The following is a 20,193-nucleotide window of genomic DNA, read 5'->3' as shown; positions in this document are numbered from 1 at the left end:
GGCCCGCCGGCTCCAATTATCGCCCGCTGGCCTCCGCAGAAACTTGCCAGTATCGGGGTTTCTCATCTCTACGACGCGCCCTTCACTTGACAGCGCTCTCCACTTAGCGTATGACCGATGCACCCCACAAATTGACTTCTCTTTGGCGAAGACCAGAAAGCGTTTGAAGGATTGATTCGCACCGTTAGCCTTCTTGTCCAAACTTTCCAGAGATCACGTTTCATTCAAATCACCCTCTTTTCGTTGTCGTTTGGCATTACACGGAGTATCATAATGGCCAAAGCACCCCTTCGATGCCTATCGTTGATCATCTCCCCTTATCATGTCGGCCTTCGCGACCAAGGACCTGGAGCAGGCCCTGCCTTTCTCAAGGCATGTGGCTTATCCAAAAGCCTAAACAACCTTGGCCTACCGTTGCGTGAGATATACGTGGAGCCGGTAGACGAATTTGAAGGAGAAATTGGCCGCAGCTTCGAGATTGTCCGACGCACAGCAAGACTTGTCGCACAAGAGCGGCGGTGGAACTCGTTTCCCATCGTTCTCGCTGGAAATTGCACTTCTGCTGTCGGGTTGGCCGCCGGGCTGCATACAGTGCAAGACTTTGGAGACGCAGAACTTGGATGCGTGTGGTTCGATGTGCATGATGATTTCAACACGCCAGATACTGTCACGAGCGGCTATTTCGACTCGATGCCCATTGCCATGCTAGCGGGACAATGCTGGAAAGCAATGCTGGAGACTGTTCCCGGGCATCGCTCTATCAATTTGGAGCGTCTGGTGCACGTGGGAATGAGAGATGTGAACCACTTGGAGCGAGCACGGGTAGGAGAGGCCGGCTTCGACGTGATCTGGGGCGATACTGAGAAGAAAGTCGACTTCAAAGCAGGACTCAGCACAGTGCTGCAACGAAAGCAACTTCGTCCCACAATGGTGCATTTCGATGTCGACTCTTTGGACGTCTCTATCGGGAAAGCCAATCGGTTTGCAGCGCCTGGTGGCCTGTTGGAGCCGGACATTGTCGGCTGCTTCAGAGAGATCTCCACGGCCACTGAGCCTGTCTCTTTGACTGTGGCATCATTCGACCCGACATATGAAGGTGCTCGCAATCTTGCAGCAGTGGCTATCAAATCAGTCACAGGCTTTGTACAGTCGCTCATGGGCTCAGGTGTACTTTACAAGCCATAGCATCTCACGAAAACAATAGTTTCCAGTGATGTTGGCATTGCTGCATCAGAAATTCTATTCCATTTCCCAAACCCCTAGGAATACGAGTATCAAATCAGTACCTGAAACAAGCTATGATTCTGCGCTATAGCTTCAAGCACTCTCATCGTTTACTAGGTAGGAATTACAGTCATGTTACACTCAGTGCATGCATCTATCGATCTCGTCCTGCAGCCCCAATTGCGTTGTCAAGGTATTTCCAGGCACGTTCGACAGCCTCCGGAATATCCACATGTACGAGAAATCCTTTGCCATTGGGACCATAACCATTTACATCATCCCTGAGACGAGGCACCTCCCCCATCAGTAAGTCCACGAAACGTCCCATGTCCCATAGGCCATCTGAGGTAATGCCACGGCTTTGTTGCCCGGAGTACTGGAGCAGTGCTAGTGGATCTTGTTTTCCCTCCTCATTCACGCCAGATTTGACGTGAACCTTTGGCGTAAATGTTGGCCAGCTGGTGATGTGAGGTGTAGATCTGTGGTTCATGGCATACGTCTTCTCAAACGTTGCAACGGTCCTCTTTGACATAGTGGGATCCTGTACAACTATGATCGACCGCGGTGAGGTAATTCCACAGGCCTCAAGAACTTGCTTAGACTCGGATGCGTTTGCACCACAGTTTGTGGAACGATCTTCAACTACGACAACAAACTTATCTCGGTCATTACTGAGCACCATGGCAGCCTCCGGACCGGCTTCGAGGGCTTGAATCCCAAACCAGCGCTCGGCAATCAGCTGCAAGACGCGTGCTTCTGGTTTCCCCTGAACTTCGTCTGCGATTACGTTGTAGATTGGATGTCTGGCAACTGCGTCATACAAGAACGGGGTAGAGTGACCGATGCCGCCGCAAAGCACCAGGACTGTGCGTCTCCCGTCTCTGGGGGCATGGGTCAGTCTCCTTTTCTTGTGGACGCCCAATCTCACTGAATAGGTATTCACACTCACAGATCAATCTTTTGGTCAAGTGCAGAGTTACCAGATGGTTCTCCTCCATTGAATGCAGAGAAAACAACATCGGCCAAGGCGAGCACGGACGAAGCACAGAAGACTATGGCGTCGGTAGGTGGCGCGGCTGGTGTCACATTCCGAGGCTGGGAGGTTGGCAGCGACTCGAAGAACCGATTGACCCCTGAGACTCCATCAATTCTTTCGTCGGATAAGAATCTAGACAGAACGTTGACTGCATCAGCTGCCTCTGCCATGCTTGCGTTGAATACTCGGGCACGTTGTAACGGGGAGCGGTGTGCCGAAGCGGGTTGTTCGCAGTGGAGATAATACGTGCTGACTTATCCTGATTATCGAACATCACTGAGGTGTTTTGAAGGCCGTGCGCAGACGCTAGGCTGCTTTCAGAATCTCGTTCCGCTGGCGCTACGTTACCGCGTACGGCGATCATGGACACAAACTGAAGCAACCTCAAACTATTGATTTCTTGCATTTTCTTGGACGTTTCTTTCCGTAGGTAATATATGTACGAAAGATTCTTCGAAAGCCTTTATATAGTCCGCACCCAACCTCTTCGATTACTGCTCAGTCAAAAGAAAGGAAAATGAAACGGGAAAGAAAACAGCCAGAAAGGCAGGCAGTATCTGTTGTCGTTATGAATATCAAGTTGAAGACTACGACCATCGCATAAGCAGATCAGGTCGAGTTTCATATGTATTGTCGGGAGTTCAACCTGCGTCATCATGCTTACAACATCGGAAGTATTTTGCTAAATTAAATGAGGAGCTCTGAACAATCCCGCTCGAGACACCAGGAATTAGAGAAAAGCCCACATGCACAACACGAAAGATTTTCTAGGCCCTTTGGCGAGCATTTTGCATTCAACGCAATGGCCGATGAATTTGCATCCTTGAGTACAACTTTATGGAAGCAGGGCTGCGGAGTTTGTGAATTACTAATTGCAAGTCCGCAACCACAAAAACTCCGCTTAGCTGGCTAATTCGTGGTCTTCTTTCCTTTCCAAAGCGGGTCATTCGAGACTTGGCAAGCCTGTACGGGAATCAAGACACGCGCTTTTCAGATTTCCGCAATGAGCTAGACTAAGTAAGGCCATAAAACAGTTCCCGTAGTTTCCGCTTAAAATTCCGTCAACAGTCCGGTTACGAGTACGAAGTCAACAGACCGTACTACAAAACGGGAAGCAGTTGCTATAGTATCTTTGTCATCTGTTGTACATGTAATTTGACTTCTGTATTCAACATGTCTTCAGAAAACACCACTACAAATCGAGCTGTTGTTCTTCCCGGGGCGGGACAGGACGCAATTTTTAAAATCCGCGAGAAGCCAGCTGCAAACGCAGGAGATGCAGTCATAAAAGTCATTGCTGTCTCCGTCAGAGCCAACTCTCCGAATGTGTATCGAAACCCGAGCAGCGGACATCCTTTGCCATTTCCCTTCACCCCTGGATTTGCGTCCATCGGCAGAATTATCGACATCGGACCCGACGCAACAAGACTGAAACACGGGCAATTGGTCTTCTTTGATCCATACATACAGGCCCGGGACCGTGGTGGAATATGGATCTCCGGAATGATGGAAGGGTTTGACGAGGGCAGTCGAAAGCTGTCCCGAGGAGAGTGGCGTAACTCTACGTATGCCGACTACGCGAAGGTTCCTCTGGAGAGTTGCCGCCCGTTAAACGAAGAGAGGCTTTTGGGCAGTATTGATCAAGATGGGCTTGGGTACACAATGGAAGACTTGACACATCTCTTCAGTATGCTCGTCCCATTCGGCGGTCTTGCGGACATCGATGTCAAATCTGGAGATACTGTCATTGTCGCCCCGGCGACAGGGAGGTATGGGAGTGCAGCTGTCCACCTCGCCCTCGCTATGGGCGCACACGTCATTGCCATCGGGCGCAATGGGCCAGTTCTCGAGCAAATTGCGTCCATCAACGCTCGCGTCTCCACTGTCAAACTCACCAATGTCGTCGAGCAGGACACTCAAATGCTCCGCAAGGCTTGTCGGGGGTCAGCTGACGCCTTTTGGGACATGTCTCCATCTGGCGCAGCCACTTCTTCTCATTTTACCAGTTGCATGAACGTTCTCAGGCACGGCGCTAAAGTCAACTTGGAGGGCAGCGTTTTATCCGGTATTAATTTTGGCTACATGGACATTCTAGGCCGTGGACTTACCATCAAGGGAACGTGGATGTGCACTCCGGAGCAGACCGAAAGGCTCATCAAAATGGTAGAAACCGGAGTTCTCCCCCTTGGGAGAAAGGCCGGCATGGGGCCAGTTCATAAGTTTCGGCTGGAGGATTGGGAACAAGCGTGGGATGCCGCAGAGGAGAAAAGAGAACCGGGCGAGATAGTCATCATGCCCTGAACGCCATGACTTCACTTACCGTCGTATAGGGGCCACATCGCGAATAGTGCTCCAGAAAGTTTTCGCTCGGGCAGCCGTGCTTCCAGTCGTAATTGAGTATCCTTCAATTTTCGTATTCCAATTTTCATCATTGCCGTGTTAGGGGGAGCCATTTTTTTCAACCTCTTTGTCAGACACTGGCTCTAGGCGAAGATGGACTGATGCGATTGAACCCATTAGTTGGTATCATTCTTCTTTCCCATTCCAGTACCAAGATTGACGCGTTCGTCCCATTTTTTACCCCTTGAAAAGAAATTGATTGGCGCCGTTCCTCATCTTTCTGTTGCATCCAGCTGCTCGGTTGGATGCCGCACTAACCGGGTGGGTTGGATTAATTTCTCCGTGGGCTAGATCGGCCCACGAGAGTCTTCGTCCACCTCTACGAAGCGCTGTTTCAACCAGGGGTCAGTGTCAACTAAAATGAACCCATAATCTTCGAAGCATATATAAGCATCTCAAGCACTTGGCGATCTGCACTAGCTCCTTGGCCGACCTCACACACTCTTTCAACCACCAACTACAACCAACCACAGGGACAGGATCTCTCGTCGCTCGTTTTACTTTCAACTCAAAACTTTTTCAAGATGCGCAATTCCGTTCTTGCCGCTGCTGCCGCCCTGGCTCTGGGAGCCAAGGCCGACATCTACCCCAACTACGAGTATGGCAACATGTTCTACCTTGGCCCTACGACGGGCGGCCAGTACATTACGAAGGCTACCTATTCCATGGAGGTTCCTGCTCCTCCGAAGGACTGGGTCAAGAGCAATGAGAATGAGCGCTGGCTCTCACTGTGGATCGGTGTCCAGGACAACCCGAACAACGGCGATGTTCTGAAGATGAACTTCGTCCAACCCTTGCTCAACTGGGGTCCTGACAACACCGCATGGGGCTGCAGCGCTCCTAACACCCAATGGTGTGTCGCTGCCAGCACTTACACTCCCGACGGGCAAATCGGCCAGCCGTACGTTGAGGTTGACGAAAACGCAACCTTGGACTTTGAGAGTCAGTGCATCTGTATTCATTCGATATACACAGAACGCACCGGCTAACTCGATTATAGTATCTCTTAACTCCTCTACCGACATGATCGACCAGAAGGTCTGGTCTAAGGGAAAGCTACTCTCTTCGGAGTCCGATTGTAAGTCGATATTCGAAGCCGAATACATACGAGAAATCATCCTAACCTCGTTTCATAGCCAAGGGCATGAGGCCTGCCGTGTTCTACTCCGGCAACGAGTGCTACGGCGATGGCTGCGGTACCCTTGATGCGTACGCATACAACAACATCACCTTGGTCTTCAACAAGGCCGTTCAGAACATTGGTGACATCGTGTCGTACACCAACGCAACTCACACTGAATGGCAGACTAAGGATAACGGAATCACCTGGACAATTGACTCAATCACCATTGAGAAAGACAACCTCACAGAGTAAACGTGACGTTATTTTTGGGCCCGAAAACTCTCTGTACATGGTTGTCTACTTCATTGTAAATATCTATTCCCACTCACAAGAGCACGGTACTCGGTGGAAGTGTACAAAAGAATTGCTGTACCTTTATGGCGCGCGTTGAAAGTCTCATTCGCGTGATTGCTTCGCAGCTAGACTTGATGCACCGACAACTAGAACAGGTGTTCTTCGGGTCAATTTGGGTAACTCGAGGAAGAGTATTGAGCTTTTTGAAGCCTCACCTTTCGTTGAACTTTATCCCTTTATCCGAGACAAGAGTACTCAATAATAAGGTACTCATCCAAATTCTCCAACGTCCGTGCGGTGCGGGAAGTGGGATGCTCGCCCTTTCGGGCCCCAAGGTGGCCTTTCGCGACCAAGACTAATCAAGTAGTGCCCGACACCCGAAAGTCTACTGTACTCTTGAGATTGCGCACTAGTGTGATATTTGCCTTGTTAGTGATTGAGAGAACCATGTGGGTGCCTTCCGGCGAGTGGCTTCACCATATCCGTTGGTCTTTGCCGGTTGAAACTGTACTCGACGGGCCGGACAGTCGAGGACAAAAGTTGCACCGAAATGTTAGCCTGTGTGCTAAGATCTACTAGTCGGCGGAGCATAGAAAGACATAGTTATCTCCGGGGCTAGGCACATCGCTGGAGTTTTCGCATGCCCCATGTGGCCTGCCCAGCTGCGTGGGCCGCTCGGATGCAAAATCCGAGAAATGGAAGTGAGGAGTGGCAAGCTTCCTGTTTAGGAAAGTCGCACCTCCGACGTTCCGGTGTTAGTCTTACTGATGGAGGCCAAAGAAAACACACCGTCATTGAGGGGGCAAGCTGAGATGCTGCAGACTTGAGACAAAACAAAACAAGAGCTGTGTTGTATTACGGCTTTCTGCATTCGAGGACCTAAGTCCGAATACCCCACATCGTAGGTGGCTAGCAACGTTACCAAAATCGTGCTGTCGGTCGAAAACATTACTAGGAATTCACAAGCAGGATGGCTAGCGCTGTGGAAACTTGCATGTCATTGAGGCCATTCTTTTTCAGTCTAACCAAAGCGCGTATTTACGGCTTTGCTGGACGTACCTACGGGTGATCGGACTGGATCTCGAATTGCATTGATGCCACTTTCAGACTTGCCGAAGCAGCCAGGTGTTCGGAGTTAACAATTTTCGATCCCCATGAGCCTGCCTGAACCCGAAGCCCACCAATAGAACTTCACATTTATTTAAACGACGGTTCGCTTTTCTCTATTATCTTCACTCGCAGTAATAATCTAAGTCTTCTGCCCATTCATCAGTTGAGCAAGTTCGTTGTAGACGCACAAACTAAAGTAGCCTAACCGCAATGGCTCCTAGAATCGCCAAATACGCCAATGATCAGCCATCCGGCTTCATCAACCGCATTGAGAAGGTCGCCATTGTTGGCGTAAGTTCTGCTTCATAGAATTTATCACTTCATCACAGTCGGACTAATCGCTACGCAGGCTACCGGTACCATGGGCAAATTCTTTACCGAGGAGCTGCTCAAAGGCGGAAAGCACACAATAACCGCCATCACCCGTTACAACAGCGATTCGAAACTCCCCGAGGGTGTCATCGCAGCCAAGGTGAACTACGATGACGAGGACTCTATCGTCGAAGCACTCAAGGGACAACAATACCTCATCATTACCATGAACGTCAGCGCTCCTCAGGACACTCAGGGCAAACTCGTCAGAGCCGCAGCTAAAGCCGGTGTTCCATACGTAATGCCAAATGCTTGGTGCCCAGATCCGCAGAACACTTCTTTCATGAAAGACAGTCTCCTGGGTCACGCGTTCGAGGGGGCGGTGAAAGACATTGAAGAGCTAGGCGTCAGTGATTGGATCATCATGTCCCCAGGCTTCTGGTACGAGTACAGCTTGGGTCTTTCATCTGACCAGTACGGCTTTGACATGAAGAACAAGTCTCTGATTCTCTTTGACGATGGCAATATCAAGATCAACACCTCAACATGGTCCCAGTGCGGCCGCGGCCTTGCAGCCTTTCTCAGTCTCAAGTTGTTGCCTGAGAACGAAGACGACAAGTCTCCCTGTATCCAACAGCGTGCTAACGAGGTGTTCTATATCTCCAGCTTTTTGGTGTCCCAGCGAGATATGTTCGAGAGCGTCAAGCGTGTCACGGGAACATCGGATAGTGACTGGACTATCACACATGAGAACACGCAGGAGCGGTGGAAGGCTGGCCATGAGGCGCTGAAGAGTGGGGATAGGACTGGCTTTTCAAGGTTGATGTACACCCGCATCTTCTTTCCCTCGAATGATGGCGATGTCGAGCACAAGTATGGCTTGGCCAACGATGTGCTTGGGTTGCCTGACGAGGATCTTGACAAGGCCACTAAAGAGGGTGTCAGACTGGGTCTCTCCAAGAAGTATGCAAACTATGGAAAGCCCAAATGAAACGTTGAATTGGCGTCGTTCAAATTCATACTTCTTTTATTGTTACAATTCAGTTCATTAAACACTTACAACCCGTTGGAATTCTCTACATCAAGGCAACACATACAATACATTCAACCCGTGGGTTTCTAGACGTGCAGGCTTTCGGGAAAAAAGCTTCGGCCTCGAGCAAACAGACATTTGATTTTCTGTTGCCACGGGTCCTACTTTTAGGCTCGCGGGTCGGTCTAGACGTGCAGCTTTGTTATTGACCTGAAATTGCACAGAGAACGGGCCTTCTTGACCGCAACCCGCGGACGTCACTATTGTCGGATCCCACTGCGGCATCCCACCGGCGTTCGGACAACGCTGAATAATGCTTACCAGCAGGTGATATTTAACTCGCGGCAAACATCGATGTTCCCTAATCTCCTATCAACCACACCTACTTTACCCCCCTTACTTTCTCAGAACCTGCCAATTAAATACTGCCCATCTTTTCCGCACTTTCCGACGCCATGGAGAAGGAAAAGACGCACGAGGTTGTCCGAGTCATCGAGGCTCCTGTCTCGGAAGTGTGGGCAATCATCTCCGCGTTCGGATCGGAGAGACTCTGGTTCCCCGGCGTAGTCAAGTCAAGCCTGGACGGGTTCGGTATCGGAGCCGTCCGTACTCTTACATTCGATAACGGCACCGTCGTCCATGAGCGTCTGGAGGTGGCGGACCCCGAAACACATACCATTCGCTATCTCATCCTAGACGGCGTCCCGAACACAACGAACCCCAGAGGAACGCTACGACTTACTGGAATTGAAGGGAACAAGACGGAATTCAGTTGGACCGGGGCTTCAGACTGGACGGACCCGAGCTTTAAGCCTGTCTTGGCGGGCATTTTGGACGAGATGTTCAAAGGATGCATGGATGCTGTTGCGCAGAAGTTGAAGTAATTCAGAAGTAAGGAGGTTAAGAATTTTGCAGTGAATGAGGATTTAGATGATTAATCTATGTACAAGTGCCGAAGCAAAAGGAATTACTTCTGATTCAAAAAGAAAAAGACACCCTTTACCATCTGAAGGCAACACAATCATGATGATCGACAAGGTATTGAATGGAGCCATGTACCATTGGACAGACTCACAGCGTGGCCAACCGCGCAATTGACAGGTCACGTCGCATTACATTAGCGGTTTCGGGGGTCAGGCTTTTTTCTATCAAACCGTTTAGTCTTGGCGATCGTGGTCGTGCTTCTTGCCCTTCTTGCACGGACGCTCAGGAACTTGATCGGCGTCTTCAGCTTCTAATCCATGTTTAGCGACTGAGATGTCTCACTTGGCATTGCTTAGTCCTTTAGAGCAACAGACGGCGAATCGAGCATCATGCCTTCAAGCCTTTGGTTGGCTGGATTCCGTCGTTTCAAAGTTTGCACAAAAACAACAAAAGTTCAATTACAAAAGATATCTAGTAAATCTAGTTCGTACCTTGATCGCCAACAATCTTTTGCAGGCTAACCATGGCGTTCTCCAACAGGTTCATCTGGCCAGGGGTGTTCTGAGTGTAGCGAGAGTTGAACTTCATGATGCCCTTGGCCTTCTTGTAGGTAGTGATATCAATGTTGAGGGGGGTTCCAACAACATTCCAGGCGATAGACTCAGTGCAAGGAGGGGTGGTGAGGGATCCGGAGTACCTTTACGAGGTTAGCATGTGATTCGATGTCAGAAGTTTGGTGTGTGAGGCCTGGACGTACTGGTAGATGGTGCTCTTGGCAAGATGGCTGGACAGAGAAGTGAAGTCCAAAGGATCGGTAGCAGCGTGAGCTCCAACGGCGGTTACCTTGTCGACGTTCTTGAAGATGGAAGCAAGGATGGGGTCGGTGGTCTCGGCGACCTCGATCAGGAAGCCAACAACGGCAAGAGATGAAGTGCCTAATTCTGATCAGCAACCGAAACAAGCCACTTTCCCATGTTTTCCAAACTTACCGTTACCGGCCTCAGATTCCCAGACAAAGTGGACCTCGAGAGGGTAGTGCTCGCCGTTGAGGCGGTGCTCGCTCGGGGTGTGGAAGTGGAACTGGCGGAGAGTGTAGTTCTTGCCGCCGTTGTACATGGTTCCGTTCGCGCGGACCTCGAGGACGCCGTTCAGGTTCTCCAGCTCAGCTCCCTCAGCGTAGTTTGCGGGCCTAAAGATGATGGAGGAACCCTGAACCTGTTTGGTATTCGTCTCGAGAACGTTGATGGGGGACTGGTTCTTGCCGAGGGCGCAGGCAGCATTGTCGGCGGTGAGGGAGTGCCAGTTGAGAGGACCGTTCATGGCATCGAAACCGTAGGTGCCCTCGGCTCTCTTGAAGAGACTGGTGCCATGATGGCAGAAGGCCGAGACGGCGGGGATGAGAGAGAGAATAGCGGTGGCCTTCATTGCGACGAAAACAGAGAAAGATCGTGAGGTGCAAGTGGGAAAAAGAGTGACTGGGCTCGATGAGTTGAGTTGTGGGTGGCTCAATGAAACAACAGATCGAAGGAGCGGAAAGATCTAGAGGTAAATATACACCGGTACTGCAGAGTAGCAGTCGATCGTGGGGTCCGGAAAGCTATGACTTGACGACGCGATATTAATTTCGTGGAGTCATGATGAGGACTATCTTGGTAAAAGGCAACGTCTTGGCAGGTTTGCCTGGTCAAAACACCAAAACACCAAGCCCCCTTTGGACCTTCCTGCAAGCACTCTGCCGGTCCGCGGCTCGAGCACGAGAGTGATGACCTCTCCGCGGCCACGTGCTTGGCAATGATCAATCGCGGACGGGACCAGGGGCGCGGAGGGCAGGGGGGAGAGTCAGTACTTGGGAAACACATCACGAGAACGAAGCGCGGTGCTGGCAACAGAAGAAGCAATCACCCCTGAAAGGAAGCGCCTGTGGAAGGGCCGCCGAAGGGCTTCCCAAATCAGGTTGTCATCAAAAAGTCAAATTGGCGAGCGCTTGGCGGGAGTGCGTCGCTATGCCAGTGGAGGCAGGTTTTTACATTGACAGCGTTCCCGTGGTGTGAAGAGGGGACCGCTTCCACTTTCCGGGAGGCTGTCTGTCTGTCTATCAGCAAAAGGCCAAGACTCTCTGATCGGCCGATATCCATGGACGAACATGAGCAGCAATTCATTCGTCCAGTGACGGCCATTGACCCAGCTTGTCGGCGCCGACACCGCGGGTCAGCACGCGGCTGACTCGTGGCTCTGGGAGGCACATTCATCAATCTCTGTCAACGCTGTCAAGAATAGCCGCTTGTCTGGGATGAAGCCGGGCGATTGTTCCTGGCTAAAACCGTCCGTCCGAACTCAGCACGGCGGATATGCGAACAGAGCACGCCCTAGGTGCGTAGGGCGATGCCTAAAGGCTGTGGGAAAGGCAAGTTCCAAGACCAAGGGGTTATGAGTGTTGAGACGGCCAGGGATAAACTGTATTACTGGAGAAGAGGGCAGACGAAATTTGCACGGCTATTGCCTACGCTGTACCATACGGATAGCTACGCGACGACGGTGAGGCCAAGAACAAGGGGCAGGGCTCCGGGGTCTCCAGACGGGGAGACGCGGTTGTCTAACCACGTCTGGTATTGGTCGAGAGAGATGAATTGTGTGAGAGACAGGCGGACAGAGGAGAGGAGAGGGAGAGAGGGCGGGGGAAAGGCCCCGCGTAAGGTGAGGCCTCGTCTCGACCGACTCTCGAGACGGGCAGTACGAATAAAGCAGCAGATAAACTGAAGCCTCCGTGGTTGATGCTGGTCGAGATAAAGTTTAGGGCCCAGAATGGCTATGCCGCCAGCGCGCGGTGAGGCGTCTGATTGGAGCCTACGGGGTCTACCGGTGGCCCTAAGGAGGATCGAAGAGGGCCTACAGAGGGTCAAGAGATGAGCAGGTTCAGAGGCCAAGCCCTTGGTACCTAAGGTAAGCATCCAGGGCCCAGGGGTCGCTCGTCAGTGCACTATTTTGGCACACAGCCACGTTGGCCTGCGACTCTACCTTAGGGTACGGATCCATACGCTAAGCTCCCTAAGAGCAAGACACACTCAAGGCCTAACCACTGCACTGGACCGCTGTAACCCGGAAGAGTCTAGACGATGCCGCTGCTTGAGGTGTGGTTACCTACCTAGGTCATGTAGGTAAGGTAAGGTAAGGTGGGTATGTAGGGACCTGACCTTACGAGGTAGGTAGGCAAGGCAAGGGACACTCGGGCTACTCCGTGACCATCTTACAGTGGCCAAGTGAGCGCTAATTAGCCCGGCCCAGGGCAGACAGTCAGTCACCGTTCGTTCGCAGGTATTACCTTGGGTGAAGGTAAACATGAGGCATGAGGCATGAGGCATGAGCAGTCAGTCCAGTCCGGTTCCTCACTCACATGCTGAGGTGCTCATCTCATGTTCCATTTGCCAAGACTGCTGACCGGAGGGGGCCAGCTCGTCAAAGAGAATATGGGTAGTGTATCCGTACAATCCAACCCAATCCAATCCAATCCAATCCAGTGCCACACGTCGCTGTCTTGGCAAGAGTTCAACGTCGTCTTCTTGGCAAACATGGCTTGGCAGATATAGGTGCGGCGTTTCCTCCAAATTTCCAAGAAACTCCCAAGACTCTGGCCCAGCTTCCAAGACTCTCGTCCAAGGCCTCCAGGGCTGTTCATCGTGGGGGAAGTGCGACCGACCTGCTGGTTCCAGTCTGGCGCCGCCGTTGTTCCGCCTAGTGGCTTGGACCTTCTGCGGCCGTAGACTCTAACATTTCTTACTAGAACTACAGAGTACTATGCAGTAGGTAGGCTGCTGGGTCTAGACCTCCCGACACCATGGAACCGGCACATCACTCGCCCGTCATCTGTCGCGTCCCATCTGCTCCGCTGCCGACGGTCGGACTCTAGATTTGAGCCGTCACACTGGTCTGTATCACCTACATCGTCATTGGATGCAGCTGCATAGTGGCAGACTGCAGAGTAATAGGTAAGTGAGGTGGTTAGTCAGTCATTCCCGCCGTAGGGGCCTGCCGCCGCGTTAACGTTTTCTCTTGGCGCCCCTAAATTCAGCACTCGCGCTCCCTTTTCCGCCCACTTGATTGGGTGGCGTCTCCTTGATGCCGTGGAACCCTTGAGAACAATTCCATTTCCCGATTCATCTTTCTCCCCTTCTTACTCGGCGGACTTTCGCTTTGGCCGTTGCCTTCCCTTCCACCCACCCACCCCTCGCGGTGACAGTGACGGTGACAGTGACAGTGACGATTCCAGTCCTCAATCCATGTCGCTGTCTCTGTCCGGCCTCGCCCAGGCGTTGCCGACAGCTTCTTCCTGCACCTCACCTGCGAAGCCGCGCGCCCGACCTGCCAACACCGCGTCTCCCGCGGACTCCATCTGGAAACATTTGCCAGAGGCCGATTTCCGCCAACATGTCGTTGAACTCGAGAAGCTGACCAACTCGGTCCCTGTGGATGCGCAAACTTTTCCCCTGCCTCCGCAATCTGATCTAGCGGCAGACCACGCGAACTCAGACGGAGATGCAGCTGCGGATGCAGATGCGGATGCAGGCGCCGCAGGGGCGGACGTCGTCGGCCGAAACCCCGACAGCGTCTCCCAACAACCTCATCCCCGCCAACTGTCACTCGCTGCGGAACAGCGCCTAGCTGATGACATCGCCTACCTCATCGCCGTCGGCGAAGGGGCGCAGTCTGTCGCTGCAACCACCGTGCAGGAAAGCCGATGTCCTCAAGGAAAGGGACTCCGGGTCACCATCGCCTCGGTTGACGCGATCGAGCCCGATTCGCAGGCATTTCTCCGCGCTATTTTCCAGAGGCTGTCTACCGTATCTGCCGAGCCGTCTGCCAAGACATTACAGAGTCTCGTGGACCAAGTAACTCGGCATCATCAAACTCGCCTGCTCAACCGTCTGCGCTCATGCAAGTGGAAGAAGCCAACCTACCTTTCCCGCACCCACAAGAAGGCCCTGCATGCCGACTTCGCCAATCTGCTCCATCGCGCCCAGTTCCTCTATGCCAAAAAGGAGGCCAACAAGCGGGCGCAGCTGGAGAAAGAACTCTTGGCTCTTGCGGCACTCCTTGAAGCCTTTGAGACGACACCACCAGCCAACGACCACGAGGCGCTTGTCGACGTTGTGCGGTCTAGCTACCAAGTTTGCACCTCATCCCTGGTCGCAGATTATCTCCAACGCCTGCAGGGGGTCAGAGCGACAACTCAAATCCAAGCCTGCCTCAAAACTTTGCGCCAGGTTGAAAAGATCGCAGCCTACTACCGCATCTGTCTAAGCTTGACAGGGTTGTCTCAATCTCACGCCAAGCTTTTCCACGACGTGGACCTTCTCTTCCTGCTGCCATACGAGGCTGTGCCCATCACCACCGTCGCCTTCCAGCCGTGGGCCAAGTCGACTCACGTCCACGCAGAGGTCATCCTCAGCGTCCATCATGACCTCGAGCTCCATCGGCCGCAGCCTGGTGGTCCTCCTTGGCACCGCCCGAGATGCCTCGGCGCTTCCAAGTACTTTTGCTACCTTTGCTTCCTGTTCATCCGACATCACGGCGCCTACTTCGCGGCCAACACGCACGGGGCATGCTATGATCAGTGGACGGTGCCGGACCTCGCCGACTATCCTGAGACGATGGCCGGCCACTACAGGGAGGTATTGCGAGCGATGGATACGGAGATTCAAAACCAAACGCAGGGCGCGGCCTGGAGGCCAGAGCCCATGACAAGTAGAGAAAACTTGATAGGCATTATTGAACAGTGAACTGAAGAGAGTCACCCGCATGAAATGGGCACATACCACATGAACGATGGTCAACCTGAATTCTAATGTGGCTCAGTCTCAGGTCTTGTCCCGTTCTTCAGCTTGCGTGGCTGAATGCCTTCTCCTGTCAGGGAGCGCCAAGTCATGACAGCTGTAGGGCGTAGATCCTCCTATCCTGCGCCCGTTTGGCAGGTCGCCATGATTCAGGTGTCATCGGGGACTTTGCGGAGGTTACATGCCCGGTCCCGGCAACAGAAGCATCCACAGGTTTGCCCGAAGAAAGTCCCATGTAAACAAATTGACTGTTGCGAGTCCTCGTTATCATCATTCTTCTTCGCCAAGTGCAGCGTCTTCAGTAACTTCACGCTTGGCCCATATTCAGACTTCAGCTCTAATATCTTGGAAGCCATCTCTGCGGCCGAGCATTCTTGCGCATCGCCGATGGTGTTCCTGCTGACTCTCGTCGCCCCACAACCTCGCCTCCATCTTTAGTACTGATAAGACAGACCGGTCCGGCTCAGTCTACGCTTGTTCAAGATGTAATACTGCACGTTGGCCCAGATGCCGCAAACAACTGCGGCAGTCACCAGGCCCGTGATGACAGTCCACCCCTGGCGGTACTTGGGTCCATCGCCCTCCCGGAACAACTGCTTACCCACAATGCCAGAGCAGTTCGCAGCCATGATTAGAATGGCCATTGTGATTGAGCGCTCGCCAGCAGACTTGGCGTTCATCGAAACCCAGGCGCCATTGACGGGGTCTAATCAAGCTGTGTCAGACGCATGATCACCAAGCTTATTTCGGAGATGTGTAGACTTACGCCAAGGGAACGAGAATGCCACCGAAAGAGTCAACATAGTAAATCTCTTTGTGCGATCAGAATCAATTAGCAACAGGTTGCCAAGCTACGCATTGTCAGTTCCATTTTGCCAAGCCAAGAACACATGACGCGTTCGACTCACGTTGAAGCCCCAGAAGATCAGCAGTCCCAGGAACACCCATGGCCCGCGCACTCTTGTTTTATCGCTGTGAGGGCAAGTCAGTTTCGTTTGTCATTTATCAACGGAGCTTGGCGCAATGTCATGATGGAACGTACGCAATCCAGCCCCAGAACAGGTTGGCTGGGATCAAAATCCAGGCGCCGATGGAAACCATGGCATTGGCTTGCAGTCTGTCGTATCCCATCGAAGCAACTAACGAAGGTGCGTACGAGCTCAGAGTCGATGACGGTGACAAAGCGGCAATGGTGAATATGACGTGGGGTATCAGTTTCCAGTTTGTCAACTAACACTGGTCAGTACTGGGCGGAATAGACAGTCAAAGTCGATTGAACATACTGCTTCTCTCAACTCCGGCCAACTAACGGACTTCTTCGGGTGCGCCTTGGAAGGATCGTCAAGCATAACTCTCTTGTAGAGGATCTCCGCCTCCCGCTCGCTGAAGTATCGCAGTCCAGCCAGGGACACCGGGTTGCTGACTTGGTTTGGGAAGAAAACGAGAAAGCAGATACCGACGAGCACAGTGAAGATGCCCTCAAGCTGTTCACGATTAGTGTCTACTCTTGCGCATCGCACTCGATGTTCCTCACCAAGAAAAGCCATTGCCATCCAGCCAGATTAGCGACGCCTCTCATGTGCAAACTGCGGTTAATTGTCAGTATGTCACACGATACATCGTCAGTGTGGATTTCGACGTGGATGCTAACTTACATGCCATAGGCGATAAGACCAGAGCATGCGGCAGCAAACATATTGCCGAGGAAGAACCAAGAGAACCTCCTGCTGGTCTCCTCCTTCTTGTACCACCGGGTCATGGTGTACAGAGCAGCAGGAATAAATCCCGCTTCGCAGAGACTTTTGCAACGAGTCAGCTGAAGTTCATCAAACCAGAGAGAAGACCAAAGCATACCCAAGAAGCAGTCGAGTTACCATGAATGGACCGAGACCCTTCTGGAATGCTTGGAATGTTGCGACCAAGCCCCTATTGGTCAAGTTAGCGTTGTCGAACGTGGTGCCAAGACTGTAAGTGCCAACCATGCAATGATCTGCCCACCAATCCAAAGAGTCGGTCCTACTCGGTATAACACAAGGTTGCTGGGGATCTGGATACGATTGTCAACCTCTTATGACCGATTCGGCGTGTATATGTAGTTCTCAAACTCACCTCAAGGATAACAATGCCCGCTGACAGCAACTGTTGTCCAACATTGAATTGGTTTTGGGAGATTCCGACATCCTTCAGGAAATAGTCGGTCAGAGCATTACCCCTACGTCCTCGTCAATTCAAATTTCCACGTTTGCGACGGTCGAATTTCGTACATGTTTCCGCGGTCGAGTTGCAGGGCGAAGAAAGCAAGAATCAGCAGAGGCATAATCAAGATGTCGACCCTGCAGAGCGAGCGGGTTAGTAAAAGCTGCTTAGAACTGGATGCGCAAACTTACTTTCGGAGCAGGTGCTGCTCCTCCTCCTGCGACCAGTCAACCTCGCTGTGGCCCCCATCGCTCTGGCTCTCCGGGCTTTCAGCCACGGTCTTGATTTGCTTCTCGTCCACGATAGCCATTGCGAAGCGATTCAAAGATCCTGGAGCTTCGATGTTGGAATCGGCTGGCTAGCAAACAATGCTTGGGGTAACCTCACAGGGACTCTGGCAGTTTCTTCTGCTGACACAATTGACATGGAAATCTTTTTAAAGAGTCTGCTACGGAAAAGACTTGCATGTCGCCCCTCTGACGATCCGGTTTCTCGGGCCAGACCTCGCGTCACTGTTCCGCGTTCCACCTTCAAGTCCCACCTACGTGCAGCTTTCAACCCCAATTCCTGTGCTAATGACATGGAATGAAGCCATGAAAGCAGCATCTCCATGGAGAACTGACTAGGAGACCACGCGTTGGGTCGCCAACTTGCCGACTTTGGGTGGGTGCGTCTCCGGAAACTTGCCTGAACTGGACCGGCCGGCGCGGCCCACTGCCGTTGATGCCATCCGATGAAGCGCGCACGCCATCGACCACCACCACCTTACACGCACAAAACACACCAACAACATGCAGTTCGCTTACCTAACCCTCTGATGCAATCGGTTGTCGGGATTGCGACTGTCTTTAAAGCCAATGGAAATGCTTGATTATTGGGAGATGCCGAATTTTCAAATCTCCTACCTGTCAGTCTGGGCATCTGTCGGGCAGAGTCCGAAAGCTCATTGTACAAGAAGAACGACCCGTCCGACGTTGTTCCGCTCTGCCGCTGATCCATTTACCTTAAGGTCATTCTTAAGCGGCCCTGCAGTGCCATCCGCTGAATTTGCGCTGAGCTGTGACTGAGATGACTGAGTTCATGACTGAAGGAATCCTTCAGAGTCTGGACCCGGGATGTCCCGCATAGAGCATGATGTCTTTCGAGCAATGCCTTTGCTTTGTAGCACTCTTGGTCAGTATCAAAAAATAACTCACATCGTCAATCTGGCTCTCGCCGACGTGGAATGACATAGCCCTTAAGTATGTTTGCGTTCAACCTCGGGCCTCCCCGCCCACGAATAGGAGATTGATCCGCTCATCTGTGATATGCAGTATCAATTGCGCAATAATCATGGTTATGGTGCTCACGGGAATACATGATGACGATTTCATGATGATGTGATCAAATTGCCAATAATAAGAAGGCGCAGAACAGTCTGCTTATCGAAGAGCAGCAGCAGATTCTCTGTCGAGCGACGAAAAAGTCAACAGAACTCCCCAAACCATGGCAAATCTAGAATCCAGAAAGCACATCTCGCCCGATTCCGGGTTTCCCATATCTCTTCATCCTCATTTTCATCCCAAGATCAAAGACCACGTGCCCCCTGAGCCTGTCAGAGAGCAGATAGTTCCCGACAAGGACAGGGCTTCTTTCGCGGACCCAGACAAGAAGGCCCTCTTCTCTGCAGCCAAACGAGTGGATCTGACTGAGTCTATCGGTACTGTCCTGGAAAATGTTCAGCTGTCGCAACTTACGCCTCAGCAACTAGATGAGTTGGCATTCTTGGTGACGGAACGAGGCGTCGTCTTCTTCCGAGACCAAGACCTTACTACCGAAGGCCAGGTGAAGTTATTCGAGCATTACGGACTTCTCGACCGTCACCCGGCTCAGAAGGACGTCAAACATGTCATCATAAAAGGAAGTCGCGAGGATCATCGAGAAATACTCAAATACACACCATGGCCCTCTGGAGACTTTCACGCCGATACCTCGTTCGAGGTGAACCCTCCGTCGTATTCCTTGCTTCGCATGGAAGAGCACCCTGAAGTTGGGGGCGACACTGCCTGGGTGTCTCAGTACGGTTTGTATGATGCGCTCAGCGATGCCATGAAGAAGTTTGTCGACGGGCTGCACGCAGTACACACCTCGAGGCTGCAATATGACACGATTCTTGATCTTTGGGGCGTTGGTCCAAACCGTCCTCCCATTGATTCGCATCACCCCGCTGTCAGGACCCATCCTGTTTCTGGTCTCAAGGCGCTGAATGTCAATCCTGGTTTTGTGACAGCCTTCGCAGAGTTGAAGAAATATGAGTCCGACAAGCTCCTCGATTTCTTTGCCTATCATATTCACTCAGCTGATGACCATGCTGTGCGATGGAAGTGGGAAGTAGGCTCTATAGCCATGTGGGACAACAGGTCAGTCTAAGTCTTGTTTTCGAAAGGTGAGTGCTGACTTGACCAGATGCACAATCCATCGAGTGATCCCGGGGACATATGATGCGCCTCGAAGAGGCATCAGAACCACCGTGTTCGGGGAGAAGCGTGAGGATTCAGTCCGAATCGTCTATCCAACGTATACTGATTATTTTGTTAGCATACTTTGATCCAGCAAGTGAAAGTCGAGCCGAAAGGGAGGGAAGACGCAAGAATGAGCAGTAACATAAGCACGGGTTAGGCGAGAAAAAGGAGCTTGTGGTAGAGGCCGCACCGGCTTAAGCGTCAACTCCCTT

The 20,193-nt window shown here is 52.0% G+C and overlaps 10 protein-coding genes across 10 annotated transcripts; 7 read left to right on the top strand and 3 right to left on the bottom strand.

Annotated features, from left to right (window-relative positions):
- Positions 1 to 273: 273 nt before the first annotated feature.
- arg (Arginase) lies at positions 274 to 1,185 on the top strand (the record flags this gene model as incomplete). The annotated part of the gene is made up of 1 exon (XM_032029213.1): positions 274 to 1,185. The coding sequence occupies one exon, from the start codon at positions 274 to 276 to the stop codon at positions 1,183 to 1,185; it is 912 nt and encodes a 303-aa protein (XP_031891616.1).
- Positions 1,186 to 1,378: 193 nt separating this feature from the next.
- Positions 1,379 to 2,430, bottom strand: ydcF (the record flags this gene model as incomplete). The annotated part of the gene is made up of 2 exons (XM_032029212.1): positions 1,379 to 2,105; positions 2,174 to 2,430. The coding sequence occupies 2 exons, from the start codon at positions 2,428 to 2,430 to the stop codon at positions 1,379 to 1,381; spliced, it is 984 nt and encodes a 327-aa protein (XP_031891617.1).
- A 1,003-nt stretch (positions 2,431 to 3,433) lies between these two features.
- On the top strand, positions 3,434 to 4,561 carry tdh (L-threonine 3-dehydrogenase; the record flags this gene model as incomplete). The annotated part of the gene is made up of 1 exon (XM_032029211.1): positions 3,434 to 4,561. One exon carries the CDS (start codon positions 3,434 to 3,436, stop codon positions 4,559 to 4,561), a length of 1,128 nt encoding a protein of 375 aa, XP_031891622.1.
- A 623-nt stretch (positions 4,562 to 5,184) lies between these two features.
- CGGC5_v002146 (uncharacterized protein) lies at positions 5,185 to 6,035 on the top strand (the record flags this gene model as incomplete). The annotated part of the gene is made up of 3 exons (XM_032029210.1): positions 5,185 to 5,602; positions 5,661 to 5,738; positions 5,797 to 6,035. 3 exons carry the CDS (start codon positions 5,185 to 5,187, stop codon positions 6,033 to 6,035), a joined length of 735 nt encoding a protein of 244 aa, XP_031891623.1.
- Positions 6,036 to 7,397: 1,362 nt separating this feature from the next.
- Positions 7,398 to 8,490, top strand: CGGC5_v002145 (uncharacterized protein; the record flags this gene model as incomplete). The annotated part of the gene is made up of 2 exons (XM_032029209.1): positions 7,398 to 7,478; positions 7,537 to 8,490. 2 exons carry the CDS (start codon positions 7,398 to 7,400, stop codon positions 8,488 to 8,490), a joined length of 1,035 nt encoding a protein of 344 aa, XP_031891620.1.
- A 497-nt stretch (positions 8,491 to 8,987) lies between these two features.
- Positions 8,988 to 9,416, top strand: CGGC5_v002144 (uncharacterized protein; the record flags this gene model as incomplete). The annotated part of the gene is made up of 1 exon (XM_032029208.1): positions 8,988 to 9,416. The coding sequence occupies one exon, from the start codon at positions 8,988 to 8,990 to the stop codon at positions 9,414 to 9,416; it is 429 nt and encodes a 142-aa protein (XP_031891621.1).
- Positions 9,417 to 9,689: 273 nt separating this feature from the next.
- On the bottom strand, positions 9,690 to 10,881 carry cah-1 (Carbonic anhydrase; the record flags this gene model as incomplete). The annotated part of the gene is made up of 4 exons (XM_032029206.1): positions 9,690 to 9,766; positions 9,948 to 10,153; positions 10,214 to 10,391; positions 10,446 to 10,881. 4 exons carry the CDS (start codon positions 10,879 to 10,881, stop codon positions 9,690 to 9,692), a joined length of 897 nt encoding a protein of 298 aa, XP_031891368.1.
- A 2,849-nt stretch (positions 10,882 to 13,730) lies between these two features.
- CGGC5_v002142 (uncharacterized protein) lies at positions 13,731 to 15,230 on the top strand (the record flags this gene model as incomplete). Its single annotated transcript, XM_032029205.1, has 1 exon — positions 13,731 to 15,230. The coding sequence occupies one exon, from the start codon at positions 13,731 to 13,733 to the stop codon at positions 15,228 to 15,230; it is 1,500 nt and encodes a 499-aa protein (XP_031891367.1).
- Positions 15,231 to 15,718: 488 nt separating this feature from the next.
- CGGC5_v002141 (putative transporter) lies at positions 15,719 to 17,790 on the bottom strand (the record flags this gene model as incomplete). Its single annotated transcript, XM_032029204.1, has 12 exons — positions 15,719 to 15,990; positions 16,051 to 16,135; positions 16,193 to 16,256; positions 16,327 to 16,514; positions 16,568 to 16,768; positions 16,819 to 16,870; positions 16,940 to 17,083; positions 17,139 to 17,210; positions 17,264 to 17,331; positions 17,394 to 17,496; positions 17,549 to 17,617; positions 17,672 to 17,790. 12 exons carry the CDS (start codon positions 17,788 to 17,790, stop codon positions 15,719 to 15,721), a joined length of 1,437 nt encoding a protein of 478 aa, XP_031891360.1.
- Positions 17,791 to 18,965: 1,175 nt separating this feature from the next.
- Positions 18,966 to 20,122, top strand: CGGC5_v002140 (putative alpha-ketoglutarate-dependent sulfonate dioxygenase; the record flags this gene model as incomplete). Its single annotated transcript, XM_032029203.2, has 3 exons — positions 18,966 to 19,879; positions 19,926 to 20,005; positions 20,058 to 20,122. The coding sequence occupies 3 exons, from the start codon at positions 18,966 to 18,968 to the stop codon at positions 20,120 to 20,122; spliced, it is 1,059 nt and encodes a 352-aa protein (XP_031891359.2).
- Between the last annotated feature and the right edge of the window lie 71 nt (positions 20,123 to 20,193).

The sequence above is a fragment of the Colletotrichum fructicola genome, assembly GCF_000319635.2.
Source record: "Colletotrichum fructicola Nara gc5 chromosome Unknown KSG_Nara_v1_contig01, whole genome shotgun sequence".
NCBI lineage: Eukaryota > Fungi > Ascomycota > Sordariomycetes > Glomerellales > Glomerellaceae > Colletotrichum > Colletotrichum fructicola.
Note: the sequence above shows the minus strand (reverse complement) of the source record. Positions and strands in the feature narration are given on the sequence as shown.